A 19788-nucleotide genomic window follows, 5' to 3' on the forward strand; every position below is an offset into this window, starting at 1 on the left:
TGCTGCTCTCTTGTGTGATTTGTTTTACAGTGGAGTAGACATTTTCCCTAAACTCCTCTCACTGAAACTAAATATTAAAAGTGCACAGGAAATAGGAGTCGGGGAGAAGAATAAACAGTGGTCCAAGTAAAACTTGTGTCCTTGTATTCCTTCAGGCAGGAATATACGTTATATTAATTCATACTCATCCCTACCACAAACAAAGGACCAAGGAGAAGAGGAAAATGAGGGAGAATACTATGAACGTTTAAGGAACCTGATGCTTTAAGAAAACAGCTGACTTCATCAAAAGATAGGAATGGATGTGTAATTGGTAGCAGAAGAGACAAGGTAATAAAGCTAACTGACATCTGCCTTATTTACAATCAACAGTCATTTTGTTTCAGGGCTACTACTGTAATTTTTGTCAACTTTTTTTTTTTTTTAAATAAATGTTTAGAATTGTTTCATATATTTAGAAAGTATTCTGCATTCATGCAATCTGTGTATGCAGTGGCCCAGGCATCATACAGTACACAAATAGGTAATACTAATGTATACTGCACTCATTTGTGATATTTAAAGTTTTAAAAACTCTAAAAACAAACAAAGCAAATGGTTAATGTGGTTGCCTATTGAAAAGCATGCAAAAGGGAAGTATGTTATTAAACTATTGCTTTTGATCAATACAAAGTGAATGATCATTTTATAGAAAATAAATAACAGGTTTGGCTTATTTGTTTTTGGTTTATTTTTTCACCTATATTTATTATGTTCTTGCTTGATTTGCCTTATAGCAGCTAAAGTTGACTTTCCTTGCAATGTGCTGCTTGGAGAAGGGTTTAACTCTTTCTGCACTGGATCCAAGTTACTGGCATTCCTGTTGTCACCAACAAGCTGCATATATATACTATATTACTATACTGAGCCTTATTGATACAGATGATCTCATGAACCTAGTGGACAACATTGAAGCATTTGTTCAATAAGCCAAAACACAGAGGCTCCCATAATATTCCAGCAAACCAAATGTACTTCAGCTGTTTTGAGATAGAAGTTAGAAATGTTGGGGGAGGGTTGAAACTTACATGAGTCAGAGAGATGTTACATCCAGGATGGGAAGGTAGAAAACATCAGCATTTAATGCAATATATTCATTTGACATATAGAAATGTCTATATATTTTGCAATAAAATACAGAAATAATGTCCAGGTAAAAAAAAGTATACGAAACAATGTAGGTTATATAAAATACAATAAAACACATTAAAACTAAGTTATGAAATATAAGCAAAATAGTAATGAAAACTGAGTTGTACACAAGGGACCGGTATGTGATCCCGCCGCCCGGGATGCCGAATGTCAGGATACTGACATCGGCATCCCATGTGCCAGAATGCCGGCAGGGGGTCGAGCGCAACTAAGCCCCTTGCGGGCTTGCTGCGCTTGCCACACTGCGGGCTCTATTGCATGCTTTTCTCGCCACAGATTGCATTCTCCCCTATAGGTGTCGTGGACACCCATAGAGATGGAATCACCTACCTCCCCGGTATTCCAGCGGCGGTATAGTACCCCCGTCGTCATCCCGGGTTTTTATTGTGACAGCCGGGATCATGACAGGCGGTATGTTAATAGCATACCGCACACAAATACAGTAGCTATAAAGTAGCTGATAAATTGTGAACATCTCTTCACAGGGATTCGGTATGATATACCGGCAGACGGGATGCCGGCTGTCAGTATACCAACAGTGGCATCCCATCTGCTGGAATCCCAGCAGCGAGGCAGAGAGTCCCCTTGCGGGCTCGCTGCGCTCACCATGCTTCGGACCAACCGAGTGGGAATATCGGGCAGGTGTTGGGCTTCCATCTGTCGGTAAAATGCCGGCTGTCGTGATGCCAGTTGTCGGGATTCCGGTGTCGATCTCCTGAACGTCAGGATCCCGACATGTTCCATTTTAACTGCATCCCCTTCACATATATGAGAATTATGATGCTAATTAAAATCTGTCTTCAGTTGAACAGAGCAGGGCCGGCTCCAGGCCTACTAGCACCCTGAGTGAGAAAATTGAAAAGCGCCCTCCCCCCTATGCGCGCGCCCCTGGGAAAGTGGGTGTGGCCTCTGGAAAGTGGGCGTGGCCTGGTTACTTCATATCATCAAACTATAAATAAATATATTTTCACACTCCCTCTACGCACACAATTAGCAGCCTTACACACAGTAGTGTTCCTTACACACAATGTCTCCAGTATAGTGTCAGATACACATAATGTCTCCAGTATAGTGCCAGATACACATAATGTCTACAGTATAGTGCCAGATACACATAATGTCTACAGTATAGTGCCAGATACACATAATGTCTCCAGTATAGTGTCAGATACACATAATGTCTCCAGTATAGTGCCAGATACACATAATGTCTCCAGTATAGTGCCAGATACACATAATGTCTCCAGTATAGTGCCAGATACACATAATGTCTCCAGTATAGTGCCAGATACACATAATGTCTACAGTATAGTGCCAGATACACATAATGTCTACAGTATAGTGCCAGATACACATAATGTCTCCAGTATAGTGTCAGATACACATAATGTCTACAGTATAGTGCCAGATACACATAATGTCTACAGTATAGTGCCAGATACACATAATGTCTACAGTATAGTGCCAGATACACATAATGTCTCCAGTATAGTGTCAGATACACATAATGTCTCCAGTATAGTGTCAGATACACATAATGTCTCCAGTATAGTGTCAGATACATATAATGTGCAGTGCCAGATAGACATGATATGCCCCCCAGCAGTGCCAGCTACACATGACATGCCCTGCAGCAGTGCCAGCTACACATGACATGCCCTGCAGCAGTGCCAGCTACACATGACATGCCCCGCAGCAGTGCCAGCTACACATGACATGCCCTGCAGCAGTGCCAGCTACATGTGACATGCCCCCCAGCAGTGCCAGCTCCACGTGACATGCCCCCCAGCAGTGCCAGCTACACGTGACATGCCCCCCAGCAGTGCCAGCTACACGTGACATGCCCCCAGCAGTGCCAGCTACACGTGACATGCACCCCAGCAGTGCCAGATACATATATGGCCACACAGTGCCAGATATGTCCCCACAGTTCCAGATACATAAATGCCCCCACAGTGCAGATATGCCCCCACAGTGCCAGATACATAAATGCCCCCACAGTGCCAGATACATAAATGCCCCTAGTGCCAGATACATAAATTACCCCACAGTTCCAGATACATAAATTACCCCACAGTTCCAGATACATAAATGTCCCCACAGTGCAGATATGCCCCCACAGTGCCAGATACATAAATACCCCCAGTGCCAGATACATAAATTACCCCACAGTTCCAGATACATAAATGTCCCCACAGTGCAGATATGCCCCCACAGTGCCAGATACATAAATGCCCCCACAGTGCAGATATGCCCCCACAGTGCCAGATACATAAATGCCCCCACAGTGCCAGATACATAAATGCCCCCACAGTGCAGATATGCCCCCACAGTGCCAGATACATAAATGCCCCCACAGTGCCAGATACATAAATGCCCCCACAGTGCCAAATACATAAATGCCCCCACAGTGCCAGATACATAAATGCCCCCAGTGCCAGATACATAAAAGCCCCCACAGTGCCAGATACATATATGCCCCACACAGTGCCAGATATGCCCCTAATGCCAGATACACTTGTCCCCACAGTGCCAGATATGCCGCCAATGCCAGATATGTCCCCCAGTGCCAGACATGTCCCCCAGTGTCAGTGATGTTCCCAGTGCCAGATATCCCCCCCCCCACATGCCTCCGTGCTGCTCACCGCGCTTCTGTTGAGTCTGCCGCTGCTGCTCTTTAGCTGAGGGCGGGGAGGAGAGCGCAGCGTGCGCCTCTCCTAGCCCTCAATCTCCAGCGGCCGCGGCGGTGTCAGCTTCAACTAGGTGCCGGTCCGCAAGCCAATCAAAGCTTGCGGTCCGGCAGCCAATCAGGAGCCTCAGCTGCCGGACCGCGAGCTCTGGTTGGCTCATGGGCTGGCGCCGGTTAGCGGGGAGGGAGGGTGGTTTACACAGGGGCCGGACTTTGCATGCAGTGCACGTCTCTGCTAGGAGACGGACACTGCAGTGCTGCTGCTGTAGGGACGGCTCCAGGCTCCAATATGGTGGCCAAAGCTAGCGGCGCCCATAAAGTGCGGAGCCCTGTTCGGCCGCTCTATTGGAACATGCCTGGAGCCGGCCCTGGAACAGAGACTAGCGTGTGGGATAGTGTTGTGGTAAGGTACTGTGCTATTTGAGAGTGTAAAGTAGTGTAAACCTGATTCTTATTGGTTGTAGAAGATGTAGTAGTATTTCACACTGCAATCTATACAATGCTGAGGGCGTCACTGATACTTTATTAAATTAACAATATAGTCTCTTAACAGTAGTGATTAAACAGACTTCTATTGCAAGACTTGCCTACATGTAATTAAATGTCGACCAGACCTACATTATTACATTTGGGAATTATTTTACTACTCTTGAATTTAGCAATGACTAACTTATTTAGCTTTGGCTCAAGTGATAACTCCAGTAGCAGACAAATACCCCCATTGATCTGGGTCAGGCTGACATTTATGGGTGACCTGTGGAGTTAAACTACGTACTCTACCATTAGTCACATTGGGGCAGATTTATCAACGAGTGATGTTCCTGTTATCACTCGTTACGAATAATAAATGGTGTTCCAGCCAATCAGCTCCTGTCATGTGTTTGAAAAATGACAGGAGCGGATTGGCTGGAGCACCATTTATCATTCGTAACGAGTAATAACAGGAATATCACTTGTTGATAAATCTGCCCCTATTGTCAGGGGTTAGGCTTGTGCACATTAGAACATACACATTCTGAACCTTAGTACTGTCTATAACACTTTGCTTGTCCACTCTCTGACAAGAAGACCTGGACAAAGTCAATGCATAATGTATAGGTGTACACGAGACCATGTGCTGTCTGTGTTGACATGAACATATTGGCTAATACAGTATATCATACCTTGGACCAAGGCATTCTGTGATTTGATACCATATTCTGTATTTTGCTATATGGTATCACTCTAGGGCCCTCATTCCGAGTTGTTCGTTCGCTAGCAGATTTTAGCAGCATTGCACACGCTAGGCCGCCGCCCTCTGGGAGTGTATCTTAGCATAGCAGAATTGCGAACGAAAGATTAGCAGAATTGCGAATATAAATTTCTTAGCAGTTTCTGAGTAGCTCGAGACTTACTCCTACATTGCGATCAGCTCAGGCCGTTTCGTTCCTGGTTTGACGTCACAAACACACCCAGCGTTCGGCCAGACACTCCCCCGTTTCTCCAGCCACTCCCGCGTTTTTCCCTGAAACGCCTGCGTTTTTCCGCACACTCCCAGAAAACGGTCAGTTTCCACCCAGAAACACCCACTTCCTGTCAATCACTCACCGATCAGCAGAACGATGAAAAAGCTTCGTTATGCCGTGAGTAAAATACCTAACTTTTGTGTAAAATAACTAAGCGCATGCGCTCTGCGAATCTTGCGCATGCACAGTAAGCGACTAATCGCAGTATAGCGAAAATCTGCAACGAGCGAACAACTCGGAATGACCCCCTATATTTTTCTGTAATACAATGAAGGAAATAAGAGGGTGCCATTGCAAATTTGTAACCACAGCTGACTACATATATTAGAATCCTTATTATTTGTATTGAAATATCTCTAACATAATAGGGCTGTGTTTAGTAAAGCTTAGAGGCATGCCTACAGAACTGTTTTTGAAATGTATCATTGCTGTATGTTTTATATGAGGCGAATGTACAAAATCTATACTAACCACAGTAACAAAGCTTCTTCCTGCATTGAATGAAACTTAATAACATCTTTCTTTTGAAAATTGCCATACAGCAATGTGCCAGATGAATAACTTCAGTGTTCCATCACAAGATATATTAATAGAAAAAATAGAAAAACTGACATAAATGTACAGTTTATTTGACACGGACCAATGTAGCAATGCTACACTTGTGCATCCAAGTACAGTGTACTGCAAATTTCCATCATCAGATTAATGACTATTTTGTTCTTGCCAGTGGTTTACCCAACCGTGAAACAGTGGGGATGCGGTTAGCATCCCACCAGTTGGGATGCCATCGGTCATGTGACTGATGCCAGAATCCTGACACCACTCAGAATTCCGTCACCGGAACACCGACCGCTGACATCCCGAAGGTAAGTATCAGAGTCACTACTATGGTTAGGGTTAGGCATTAAAGGAGAGGTTAGCCATAGCCGCCACCCCGAGAGTCTTAGCCCTAGATGCCACTGGCGTTAAATGTAGGTGAAAATAGGGAAATCTGTTTGTAGTCCAAAAAAAATAACAGTATAGAAGTCTATTAGCGGCCATAATAAAAGTATTTAGGGTTCTTAAAATATGTCAAATGGCTGTTATATGCATTATTCTGAAACAGTGAAAAAAATGGTAAAAAGCAAGTGCTTTTCTGAAAAATAAATTTGGGGTAGATAAAAATGGGTATTAGTATAGATTTGGGTAATGTTAAAAACGTTGGGAAAAAACAATAACTCTCATCTGCAAGCCTAAAGCACTTGTCTCATTCATAAAGCACCCCCATATACCTCTCCCATACCTTGTACCCCAATGTCCTACATTTTGTGCCAGAAGAGCACATCTCACTTAAAATAGTGAATAGGAGATCACTATTGAGGAAAACATTGTCAGTATTTTACTTTTATTAAATGTCTAATGGACCAAATAAATAGCAAGAATCCTTCAAAGTCATACTGTACTTGACAATACGCTTTGCATAGGTGATGTATTTATTGCTATTCTTAAACTCACTCTAGTAAGTAAAAATTTCCCTCCAAATGTCCTGACGACACAGAATAGCTTCCAATGCAGGCTTTCTATGAATGCACAAAACAAGCTCATACGCTATTTCCTGATGTTTAATGTCCACCTCAGTGGTTCCCAAACTTTATTGACTCACTGTGCTCTAGATAATCAGCATTCTTTTCACGGCACCCCTAGGCCAAAAGTTTCTTATTGAGAAATTCAGCACAAATGATTAAATAAAGTAAATTGTGCTTACCTGTCATCTTTAAGGGCAGTTATGTGATGCTTTACAGTGTTGCACTTGTTTGTCCACTTGTTTTATGAATAGCAGCCACCAGCTCTAATTTTGCCTATTGCATTGACCATAAATAACTTGATTTGGTCCTGAACCAGCAAACCGAGGACCCCTGCAAATGCCTTATGGCACACCAGGGTGCCACAGCACCTACTTTGGGAACCACTGGCCTACCCTGTGCTTGTTGTGCTCATGTGTACTGTCAAATCGATCTTCAAAGGACCTCTATTTGTGATGCGTTTTAGCCACTTTGTCTAACTCACCTTAGTGCATTAGTCCCAGAGGTGGATTTAGACCTCCTGGGGCCCTAAGCAAGATATCGATTTAGGGCCCCCGCCCTCAAACAAATCACAGCACTATAGTTTCATTCCTGATTTATGCCTCTTACATTATATGTTGATTTTCCTCCTTATAGTCTATTAAAGTATATTACTTCCCCCTTCACTGATTGTACCATGTCCCCTCACCACTAATTTTCATTATTACACCACTCAGTTACTGCATTTTAGATCAGTGCTCCCCTCACTGAATGTAACAGGTCCCCATGCCCCATTATTACACCTTCACTCACTGACTGCATTGTATATGAGTGACCCAGGATTACTGATTGTAGCAAGCCACATCGACTGAAATACTCATTATTATCCCCCCTCACTCGCTGACACTGACTGCATTTTCCAACAGCAAACAGCATTTTATAATACCCATTATTTATTACACCCTTCAGTCAGTGTCTGTATTGATATTGATATGTACTGATGCCAGTGTCTGTCTAGTCCCCCTTTAAAACTATTTTGGAACTGGTTTTGTGAAATGGCCTTCAGAGATGTCGTCGTATTACTCTTGATGTCATCAAATTGCCTTCTTTCAATATTTCCTTTAGCTTCGGGAACAGAAAAAAGTCGTTGGGGGCTAAATCAAGTGAATAGGAAGGGGGTTCCAACACAGTTATTTGTTTACTAGCTGAAAAACTCCTCACAGACAGTGACGTGTGAGCAGGTACATTCTTCGTGATGCAAGATACATGAGTTGCTGGCAAAAAGTTTGGGTCAGTTCTGTCTACATTTTTCATTGCAGCCTTTTCAGTACCTCCAAATAGTAAACATGGTTGATGTTCGCTTGCTTTGTTATGTCAGTCGACGAGTTTTACGCACAATTTGACAAACTTTTGGAATGTTTTCTGCAGTTCTGTCCGTTGTTGGTCGTCCTGATCTCTCATTATCTCTCTCATTATTAGTGACACCTTCTCTTCCCTCACAAAAACATTTCACCCACTTGTAAACTGCTCTTTTCTTCATAGCATTATCTCTGAAAACTTGCTCTAACAACTCTGATTTTGCTTCCACTCTTGCCAAGTTTAACAAGAAATTTAATGTTCATTTGTTGCTCTAATTCAAGCTTCGGCATTCTTATGATGGCACACCAAAACACACACAGACAATAATAGACGCTACTCAGGAAGAGACTGCCGTAGATCAAAAACACAGCTGTGAAATGCTAATAAGCCAACGTCATCAAACATTACTGAGGTTTCTGTCCAGTGCTTCCATGGCAAGCACACAATGGCGTGTTTGATGGCGAGTTTGCGAACGTAATTGTCAGGCCTCATGTAATGGAGTCACACTAAAGGCACTGATATATAATCAATACAGTCACTGACTGAGTGGTGCAATAATGGGTATTATTAGGGATGGGAGACCTGCTAATAGAGTATGGGGGATGTGCTATAATTAGTGATGGGGAGGGGGGCACTGATATATAATGCAGGCACCCATACCGTCTAATACGTATTATTACACCCAATCACATTGTGTTGAATGCATTATATATGAGTGCCCCCCTCTCCCCCCACACTGATTGTAGCAGCCTAGCAGGTCCCCCCATACCTTATAATATCCATTATTACACCCCTCAGTCACTTTGACTGTATTGATTATAAATCTAGTGATTGTAGCAGTCATCTAGGTGGATGTTACACAAAATTAAAATAATACTGTAATAAAGTACACTGGACGACCTCATGTTTTTCTCTGTGTGGATGCCGGTTCCTCTTTCTGCATGTCTGATGTCATATACACGTGTGTCATGATGGGTTGCATGCACAATACTCCAGGACTGGAGACACAGTCATGCGCTGGAGCCAGCACCCAACAGCTGTCTAATCACTGACTGCCTGCCGGGAATATTCAGCCAGCCCAGCTCTCAGTCAGTTTTGGTCGGAGCTTGTGGTCCACCAGAAATGGCCTTTATACAACCTTATTGGCGGCTCCCTGGGACCCACAGGGCAATAAGCAGCTGCTTTGGTTGCCTTATGGTAAATCCGCTACTGATTAGTCCACATATACATGGAAAACTTTTGTGTTCTGCCACTTGAACTGGCTATTAGAAAAGGGATAAATGATTAACTATTAAGAACAGTGACAGTAAATTTACAATAGGGATCAATACCTATATAAGTGTTGTTCAAGCTACAGTGAACATACATACAAACACACACATACATACATAGTATATAGGAAGCTTTGAAAATTCTGTATGCTTGGATCAATACTGTAGGTGAAAATTTGTTATTTTCTAATTGTAACTAGAACCTCAAGACACATTTAGCCGTACAAGTGTATTAGCACTTAGCAGTGTCACAATTTTATATGAATGATTACCTTGTTACTGTGGTATCATAGTGTACCATAATACTTTTTTTCTGTCTTTTGTAGACAAAAGGAAAATGAACTGGACACTAATATTACGTCTGGCAATCTTGCTGACTGTGTGGTTAATCTGTGCTTCTGATAATTCTCAGGGGAGAATACCTCACAGGGAGAGAGGAGCCCTTCGTACAGCACAACACTCTTACAATGTAAGAACAATACCTTCCCATAGAAGGAATCACAGTTTACTTAGGAATCAAAGTAGTTCTGTAAATAAGGATTTAGTTAAACGAATTTTGTCACAAACTATGCTGAAAGATGAGGGGCAAGCTGGGGCCAAAAAGACCAATCCACAGGAAAGGCCTGGTATTAGACAACCCCAGGTTAGAATGCTGAAGGATGACAGCGTAACAACTGCGCGCTCTAGAACAGCACGATTTCCCTCCGCTTCAAGTTCTCCTAATATTCTTGCTAGCTTTGCTGGAAAAAATAGAGTCTGGATCATCTCTGCTCCACACGCATCTGATGGTTATTACCGCCTAATGCTGAGCCTCCTCAAAAATGATGTCTACTGTGAACTCGCTGAAAGACATATTCAACAGATTGTCATATTCCACGATGAAGGAGAAGAAGGGGGTAAAATTAGACGAATTACAAATGAAGGAAAGATCTTAGAACAGCCACTTGATCCATCAATTGTACCAAAAATGATGGCCTCTCTAAAACTAGAAAAAGGAAAGTTTGGTATGGTTCTGCTTAAGAAGACTTTGCAAGTAGAGGAAAGGTATCCTTACCCTGTTCGTCTAGAAGCAATGTATGAGGTTGTTGATCAAAGTCCAATAAGGAAAATAGAAAAACTTAGGCAAAAAGGTTTTGTGCAAAAATGTAAAGCAGCTGGAGTAGAGGGTCAGATATCTGAAGATGGAGAAAGTAGTAGCAGCAGTGGAACTAGTGGTGGTAGCAGTAGTAGCACAAGAGCTACAAAACCAACACAAGCTACTAACACTGTCCAAGTCTCAGTTAAGAAGGAGGAGCCAAAGAGAACTGTAGTTCCTACAAGGTCATCTAGACTAAAAATTACAAGAAAACCTTTTGTAGTGCTTCCACCTGCACCTACATCTAAAGCAATAACTCTTCCACCTATCACAAAGGCAACAACACGCATATTTACCACCGCAACAAGGTCACCAACCACGCTACCAACGACAGTACTTCCCACCACTCAAAAACCATGGACAACAAAGGTCCATACCACTCCTGAGTCTCACAGGTTACTTGTGCAAGTTGAAGTAACAACAAGGGATCCAGAAACAGCAGGTCATTACTTTCCTGTGCGAACAGATAAACACAGAGAAAGACAGCATGTGCAGACAGGAAAGCACTTTGCTACTACAACCAAAATAAACAAAGCTATGGTCTATCCCCACACAGATGCTCCAGCTATTCCAACAACCACTACAGAGCACAATACAAAAGAAAACACAGGCCGGTTTGGGGATAACCGTACAGATAGAAAAGACCACAGTTCTCATGATATAACACCAAGTCGTAAAAAACCTACAAAAACCAAGTCATCAAAAAAGAAAACAGTAGATAAAATAGTAAATAATGAGTATGAGGACAAATTTGACCCTGGGAAACCCACAACATCACAGGTGGAAGAGGTTATTGAAGAGCAACATTTTCCTCCTAAAAAAGATAAAGAGCAAAGAAAGGAGGAAAAACCCGACAAAATCGAAAAAAAGAAAAAGAAGTCAGAAAAACTATCAAAGAAAGTAAAAACTAAAAAAGACAAGACAGAGAAAAAGATAAAACCAGAAAAGGATGGTAACAAAAAAAACAAAAAAGGAGGCAAAGGAGAGGATGATGGATTTATAAAGCCAGTAAAGAAAACATTTACAGAAATTCCGAAAAGATCATTGTCAACTTTCCTGGGTAACTTTGAAGCCAAACGAAGATTGTTGGTAAGTCTTGTCAATTACAATTTTTTACTTGGCGTTCTTATTAAATTATTTGTTTATTATTATCAAGCAGTATCAGCCATTGCAAATAATGCCAGACCAACAAATGGCGATGTCAGCTGCCCAAAGTATAGTAAATGTATGTATAAATAGAGAGTATTCATTTATGAGGATGAGAGAATATTAATCTTGTAAGGGTGAGGCAGTATTTTCCTCACCACAGTTTATGATAGGTCAGTCATTGTCATGTACAGAATAAGAGTCCATCATTATCTAAAAGGCAATGGTTAACGATTAATTATTAAACAGATGTTAAAGCTCTAACCTTAATTTCTCTAACGTCCTAGTGGATGCTGGGGACTCCGTAAGGACCATGGGGAATAGACGGGCTCCGCAGGAGACAGGGCACTTTAAGAAAGAATTTGGATTCTGGTGTGTTCTGGCTCCTCCCTCTATATCCCTCCTCCAGACCTCAGTTTGAATCTGTGCCCGGACGAGCTGGGTGCTACTTAGTGAGCTCTCCTGAGCTTGCTATAAGAAAGTATTTTGTTAGGTTTTTTATTTTCAGAGAGATCTGCTGGCAACAGACTCTCTGCTACGTGGGACTGAGGGGAGAGAAGCAGCCCTACTCACTGAAGATAGGTCCTGCTTCTTAGGCTACTGGACACCATTAGCTCCAGAGGGATCGTACACAGGATCGCACCCTTGGTCGTCCGATCCGGAGCCGCACCGCCGTCCCACTCGCAGAGCCGGAAGACAGAAGCCGGTGACAGAAGCAAGAAGACTTCGAAATCGTCGGCAAAAGACTCCAGTCTTCATATGAGGTAGCGCACAGCACTGCAGCTGTGCGCCATTGCTCCCACACTAAACCCACATACTCCGGTCACTGTAGGGTGCAGGGCGCAGGGGGGGCGCCCTGGGCAGCAATTAGAGACCTCTTTGGCAAAAGTTTGCATAATATACAGTTGGGCACTGTATATATGTATGAGCCCCCGCCAAAATTGTACATGAAAGCGGGACAGAAGCCCGCCGTCGAGGGGGCGGGGCTTCTTCCTCAGCACTCACCAGCGCCATGTTTTTTCTCCACAGCACCGCTGAGAGGAAGCTCCCCAGTCTCTCCCCTGCAGTTACACGGTAGAAGAGGGTAAAAAGAGAGGGGGGGGCACACAATTAGGCGCAAAAATCAATATAAACAGCAGCTACTGGGTTAACATTAAGTTACTGTGTTATTCCTGGGTTAATAGCGCTGGGGTGTGTGCTGGCATACTCTCTCTCTGTCTCTCCAAAGGGCCTTATGGAGGAATTGTCTTCAGATGAGCATTCCCTGAGTGTGTGGTGTGTCGGTACGTGTGTGTCGACATGTCTGAGGTAAAAGGCTCCCCTAAGGAGGAGATGGAGCAAATATGTGTGTGAGAGGGTGTCTCTGTCGACAACGCCGACACCTGTTTGGATATGTGTAATTAAGTGCTAAGGTGAATTTATTGCACAAAAGATTAGAGAACAGACAGGAAATCTACCCATGTCTGTCCCTATGTCGCAGAGACCTTTAGAGTCTCTCAATGCTCACTATCCAAAATAATAGACACTGATATTGACACGGAGTTTGACTCCAGTGTCGACTACGATAATGCAAAGTTACAGCCAAAATGGCAGAAAAGTATTCAATATATGATTATTGTAATAAAAGATGATTTGCATATCACTGATGACTCATCTGTCCCTGACACAAGGGTACACATATTTAAGGGGAAGAAAGCTGAGGTAAATTTCCCTCCTCTCATGATGAAAAAGAGCGGGAATCTCCAGACAAGAGACTGCAGTTTCCCACAAAGAATTCTCAGGCAGTATCCTTTCCCCACTAGGGCCAGGATATGATGGGAATCTTCCTCTAGGGCGTCACGTTTGCCCAAAAGGTAGCCCTGACGTAACAGCTATTCTCAGGGATCCTGCAGATAGCGTGCACATTCTGGTACACTACTCAGACCGGCGTTTGTGTCGGCATGGATTTATAGCGCTGTGGCAGCGTTGACAGGTACCTTATCAGCAGAGATTGAGACCCTAGTATGCATATAGATATATATGTATATATAGAGATATATATATATATTAAAGATGCTGTCTTAAGAGATATGTATATATAAAACATGCCCAAAGAGACATGAGTATACTGGGTCCTAGAGTCAAAGCTATCTCGATTTCTGCTTGACGTGTCCTGTAGAATATGCAATGGACAGATGATGCCGACTTAAGAGGCATATGGAAGGCTGAGGATTGTGTGGAGAAGGGTTCTCGGACCTGGTCTCCACAGCTATAGCTGGTAATTCTGATATTTTGCCTTATATTCCTGCACAGCCTAGAAAAGCACGACATTATTAAATGCAGCCTTTCGAATAAAGAGACAAGAAAGTCTGAGGTGCGTCCTTTCTTGCCAGAGGCGGGGGTAGAGGAAAGAAGCTGCACAACACAGCTAGTTCCCAGGAACAGAAGTCCTCCCCGGCCTCTACAAAAATCCACAGCATGTCGCTGGGGCTCCACAGGCGGAGCTAGGCCCGGTGGGGGCACGCCTTCGTAAGTTCAGCCACAAGTGGGTTCACTCCCTGTTAGATCACTGGGCAATAGATATTGTGTCTCAGGGATACAAGCTGGACTTTGAGAAGATGTCCCCTCACCGACGGCCCTGCCGGCTTCCCCCCACGAGAGGGAAACAGTGTTAACTGCAATTCACAAATTATATCTTCAACAGGTGGTGGTCAAGGTTCCTCTCCTTCAACAAGGAGGGGGTATTATTCGACCATATTGTAGTCCCGAAACCAGACGGTTCGGTCAGACCCATATTGAATTTAAAATCCCTGAACATATACCTGAAAGGGTTCAAGTTCAAGATGGAATCGCTAAGAGCGGTCATTGCAAGCCTGAAAGGGGGAGAGTTTATGGTGACTCGGGACATAACGGATGCATACCTTCATGTCTCCATTTATCCACCTCATCAGGCGTACCTCCGAATTGCGGTACGGGATTGTCATTACCAATTTCAGACGTTGCTGTTTGGTCTCTCCACGGCCTTGAGAATATTCACCAAGGTAATGGCGGAAATGATGGTGCTCCTGCGAAAGCAAGGTGTCACTATTATCACGTACTTGGACGATCTCATAAAAGCGAGATCAAGAGAGCAGTTGCTGAACAGCGTATCACTTTCTCTGGAAGTGTAACGGCAACACGGCTGGATTCTATATATTCCAAAGTCGCAGTTGGTTCTTACAGCTCATCTGCCTCTCCTAGGCATGATCCTAGACACAGACCAGAAAAGGGTTTATCTCCTGATAGAGAGAGCTCAGGAGCTCGTGACACTGGTCAGGAATCTATTAAAACCAAAACAGGTGTCAGTGCATCACTGCACTCGAGTCCTGGGAAGGAGGGTGGCATCATACGAGGCCATTCCCTTCGGCAGGTTCCATGCGAGGACCTTCCAATGGGACTTACTGGACAAGTGGTCCGGATCACATCTTCAGATGCATCGGTTAATCACCCTATCCCCCAGGGCCAGGGTGTCTCTCCTGTGGTGGCTGCAGAGTGCTCACCTTCTCGAAGGTCGCAGATTCGGCATTCAGGACTGGGTCCTGGTGACCACGGATGCAAGCCTCCGAGGGTGGGGGCAGTCACACAGGGAAGAAATTTCCAAGGGCTGTGGTCAAGGCAGGAGACTTGCCTTCACATCAATATCTTGGAACTAAGGGCCATAAACAACGCCCTAAGTCAAGCGAAGACCCTGCTTCGCGACCAACCGGTTCTGATTCAGTCAGACAATATCACCGCAGTGGCTCATGTAACCGCCAAGGCGGCACAAGGAGCAGGGTGGCGATGGTAGAAGCCACCAGAATTCTTCGCTGGGCGGAGAATCACGTAAGCGCACTGTCAGCAGTGTTCATTCCGGGAGTGGACGACTGGGAAGCAGACTTCCTCAGCAGGCACGACCTCCACCCGGGAGAGTGGGGACTTCATCAAGAAGTCTTCATGCAGATTGCAAGTCGGTGGGAACTGCCACAGGTGGACATGATGGCATCTCGCCTCAACAAAAAGCTGCAGAGATATTGCGCCAGGTCAAGAGACCCTCAGGCGATAGCTGTGGACGCACTGGTGACACCGTGGGTGTTCCCGTCGGTCTATGTATTTCCTCCTCTTCCTCTCATACCCAAGGTGCTGAGAATCATAAGAAAAGAGGAGTGAGAACAATACTCTTTGTTCCGGATTGGCCAAGAAGGACTTGGTTTCCAGATCTGCAAGAAATGCTCAGAGAGGACCCGTGGCCTCTGCCTCTAAGACAGGACTTGTGCAACAGGGGCCCTGTCTGTTCCAAGACTTACCGCGGCTGCGTTTGACGGCATGGCGGTTGAACGCCGGATCCTAGCAGAAAAAGGCATTCTGGATGAGGTCATTCCTACGCTGATAGAGGCTAGGAAGGATGTGACGGCTCAACATTATCACCGTATATGGCGAAAATATGTTGCTTGGAGTGAGGCCAGGAATGCCCCTGCGGAGGAATTCCAGCTGGGCCGTTTCATTCACTTCCTACAGTCGGGAGTGACTTTGGGCCTGAAATTGGGTTCCCTTAAGGTCCAGATTTCGGCTCTATCCATTTTCTTTCAAAAAGAACTGGCTTCTCTTCCTGAAGTCCAGACGTTTGTAAAGGGAGTGCTGCATATTCAGCCCCCTTTTGTGCCTCCAGTGGCACCTTGGGATCTTAACGAGGTGTTGAGTTTCCTGAAGTCACACTGGTTTGAGCCACTCAAAACCGTGGAGTTAAAATTTCTCACGTGGAAGGTGGTCATGCTATTAGCCTTGGCGTCAGCTAGGTGTGTGTCAGGATTAGCGGCTTTGTCACATAAAAGCCCTATCTGGTTTTCCATATGGACAGGGCAGAATTGCGGACTCGTCCACAATTTCTGCCAAAGGTGGGGTCATCCTTTCATATGAACCAACCTATTGTGGTGCCTGTGGCTACTCGTGATTTGGAGGATTCCGAGTTACTAGATGTGGTCAGGGCTTTGAAGGTTTCTGTAGCCAGAACGGCTAGAGTCAGGAAAACTGAGTCGCTGTTTATCCTGTATTAGTGATGAGCGGGTTCGGTTTCTCCGAAACCGAACCCCCCCGAACTTCACCTTTTTCACACGGGTCCGAGGCAGGTTCGAACCTTCCCGCCTTGCTCGGCTAACCCGAGCGCGCCCGAACGTCATCATCCCGCTGTCGGATTCTCGCGAGATTCGGATTCTATATAAGCAGCCGCGCGTCGCCGCCATTTTCACTCGTGCATTGGAGATGATAGGGAGAGGACGTGGCTGGCGTCCTCTCCGTTTATTGTAGAAGTTGATTGGTTTACTTTATTTCTTATTTGTGGGGAGGATTGGGGAGCAGCTGTTAGGAGGAGTACAGTGCAGAGTTTTGCTGATAAGTGACCACCAGTTTTTATCCGTTCTCTGCCTGAAAAAAACGCTCCATACCATATCTGTGCTCAGTGTGCTGCATGATATATCTGTGCTGAGTGCTCACACTGCTTAATTGTGGGGACTGGGGAGCAGCTATAGCAGGAGTACAGTGCAGAGTTTTGCTGACAGTGACCACCAGTATACGTTGTCTGCCTGAAAAACACTCCATATCTGTGCTCACAGTGTGCTGCTTTATTGTGGGGAATGGGGACCACCAGTATAATTAATATTATATAGGAGTAGTACAGTGCAGAGTGCACTGCTGTACCTACCTCTGTGTCGTCACTCGTCATCCATTAAGTATACTATCCATCTACATTGTATACCTGTGGTGCATTTTAGACAGTTTTGCAGTTTGCTGACAGTGTCCACCAGTATACTATATATAGCAGTACGGTAGGCCACTGCTGTGTACCTACCTCTGTGTCGTCACTCGTCATCCATTAAGTATACTATCCATCTACATTCTATACCTGTGGTGCATTTTAGACAGTTTTGCAGTTTGCTGACAGTGTCCACCAGTATACTATATATAGCAGTACGGTAGGCCACTGCTGTGTACCTACCTCTGTGTCGTCACTCGTCATCCATTAAGTATACTATCCATCTACATTGTATACCTGTGGTGCATTTTAGACAGTTTTGCAGTTTGCTGACAGTGTCCACCAGTATACTATATATAGCAGTACGGTAGGCCACTGCTGTGTACCTACCTCTGTGTCGTCACTCGTCATCCATTAAGTATACTATCCATCTACATTGTATACCTGTGGTGCATTTTAGACAGTTTTGCAGTTTGCTGACAGTGTCCACCAGTATACTATATATAGCAGTACGGTAGGCCACTGCTGTGTACCTACCTCTGTGTCGTCACTCGTCATCCATTAAGTATACTATCCATCTACATTGTATACCTGTGGTGCATTTTAGACAGTTTTTCAGTTTGCTGACAGTGTCCACCAGTATACTATATATAGCAGTATGGTAGGCCGCTGCTGTGTACCTACCTCTGTGTCGTCACTCGTCATCCATTAAGTATACTATCCATCTACATTCTATACCTGTGGTGCATTTTAGACAGTTTTGCAGTTTGCTGACAGTGTCCACCAGTATACTATATATAGCAGTACGGTAGGCCACTGCTGTGTACCTACCTCTGTGTCGTCACTCGTCATCCATTAAGTATACTATCCATCTACATTGTATACCTGTGGTGCATTTTAGACAGTTTTGCAGTTTGTTGACAGTGTCCACCAGTATACTATATATAGCAGTACGGTAGGCCACTGCTGTGTACCTACCTCTGTGTCGTCACTCGTCATCCATTAAGTATACTATCCATCTACATTGTATACCTGTGGTGCATTTTAGACAGTTTTGCAGTTTGCTGACAGTGTCCACCAGTATACCATATATAGCAGTACGGTAGGCCACTGCTGTGTACCTACCTCTGTGTCGTCACTCGTCATCCATTAAGTATACTATCCATCTACATTCTATACCTGTGGTGCGCCTCTTTTTTTCTTTGCATCATGTGCTGTTTGGGGACAATTTTTTGGAAGGGCCATCCTGTCTTGATTGACACTGCAGTGCCACTCCTAGATGGGCCAGGTGTTTGTGTCGGCCACTTGTGTCGCTTAGCTTAGTCACACAGCCACCTTGGTGCGCCTCTTTTTTTCTTTGCATCATGTGCTGTTTGGGGACAATTTTTTGGAAGGGCCATCCTGTCTTGATTGACACTGCAGTGCCACTCCTAAATGGGCCAGGTGTTTGTGTCGGCCACTTGTGTCGCTTAGCTTAGTCACACAGCCACCTTGGTGCGCCTCTTTTTTTCTTTGCATCATGTGCTGTTTGGGGACAATTTTTTGGAAGGGTCAACCTGTCTTGATTGACACTGCAGTGCCACTCCTAGATGGACCAGGTGTTTGTGTCGGCCACTTGTGTCGCTTAGCTTAGTCACACAGCCACTTTGGTGCGCCTCTTTTTTTCTTTGCATCATGTGCTGTTTGGGGACTATTTTTTTGAAGGGCCATCCTGCCTGACACTGCAGTGCCACTCCTAGATGGGCCAGGTGTTTGTGTCGGCCACTTGTGTCGCTTAGCTTAGTCACACAGCCACCTTGGTGCGCCTCTTTTTTTCTTTGCATCATGTGCTGTTTGGGGACTATTTTTTTGAAGGGCCATCCTGCCTGACACTGCAGTGCCACTCCTAGATGGGCCAGGTGTTTGTGTCGGCCACTTGTGTCGCTTAGCTTAGCCATCCAGCGACCTCAGTGCAAATTTAGGACTAAAAATAATATTGTGAGGTGTGAGGTGTTCAGAATAGACTGGAAATGAGTGGAAATTATGGTTATTGAGGTTAATAATACTATGGGATCAAAATGACCCCCAAATTCTATGATTTAAGCTGTTTTTTAGGGTTTTTTGAAAAAAACACCCGAATCCAAAACACACCCGAATCCGACAAAAAAATTTCGGTGAGGTTTTGCCAAAACGCGTCCGAATCCAAAACACAGCCGCGGAACCGAACCC

General features: G+C 44.5%; 1 protein-coding gene across 1 annotated transcript in view; it reads left to right on the top strand.

Moving 5' to 3' along the window:
* Positions 1 to 19788, top strand: part of CCDC80 (coiled-coil domain containing 80) — a 254375-nt gene continuing 234587 nt past the window's right edge. Inside the window, exons 1-2 of the mRNA XM_063955633.1 lie at positions 1 to 330; positions 9883 to 11780. Of these exons, the coding sequence (XP_063811703.1) occupies positions 9894 to 11780 (1887 nt within the window). The 5' untranslated portion in view covers positions 1 to 330; positions 9883 to 9893. The remainder of the gene's footprint in view (positions 331 to 9882; positions 11781 to 19788) is intronic.

The sequence above is a fragment of the Pseudophryne corroboree genome, chromosome 2, assembly GCF_028390025.1.
Source record: "Pseudophryne corroboree isolate aPseCor3 chromosome 2, aPseCor3.hap2, whole genome shotgun sequence".
NCBI lineage: Eukaryota > Metazoa > Chordata > Amphibia > Anura > Myobatrachidae > Pseudophryne > Pseudophryne corroboree.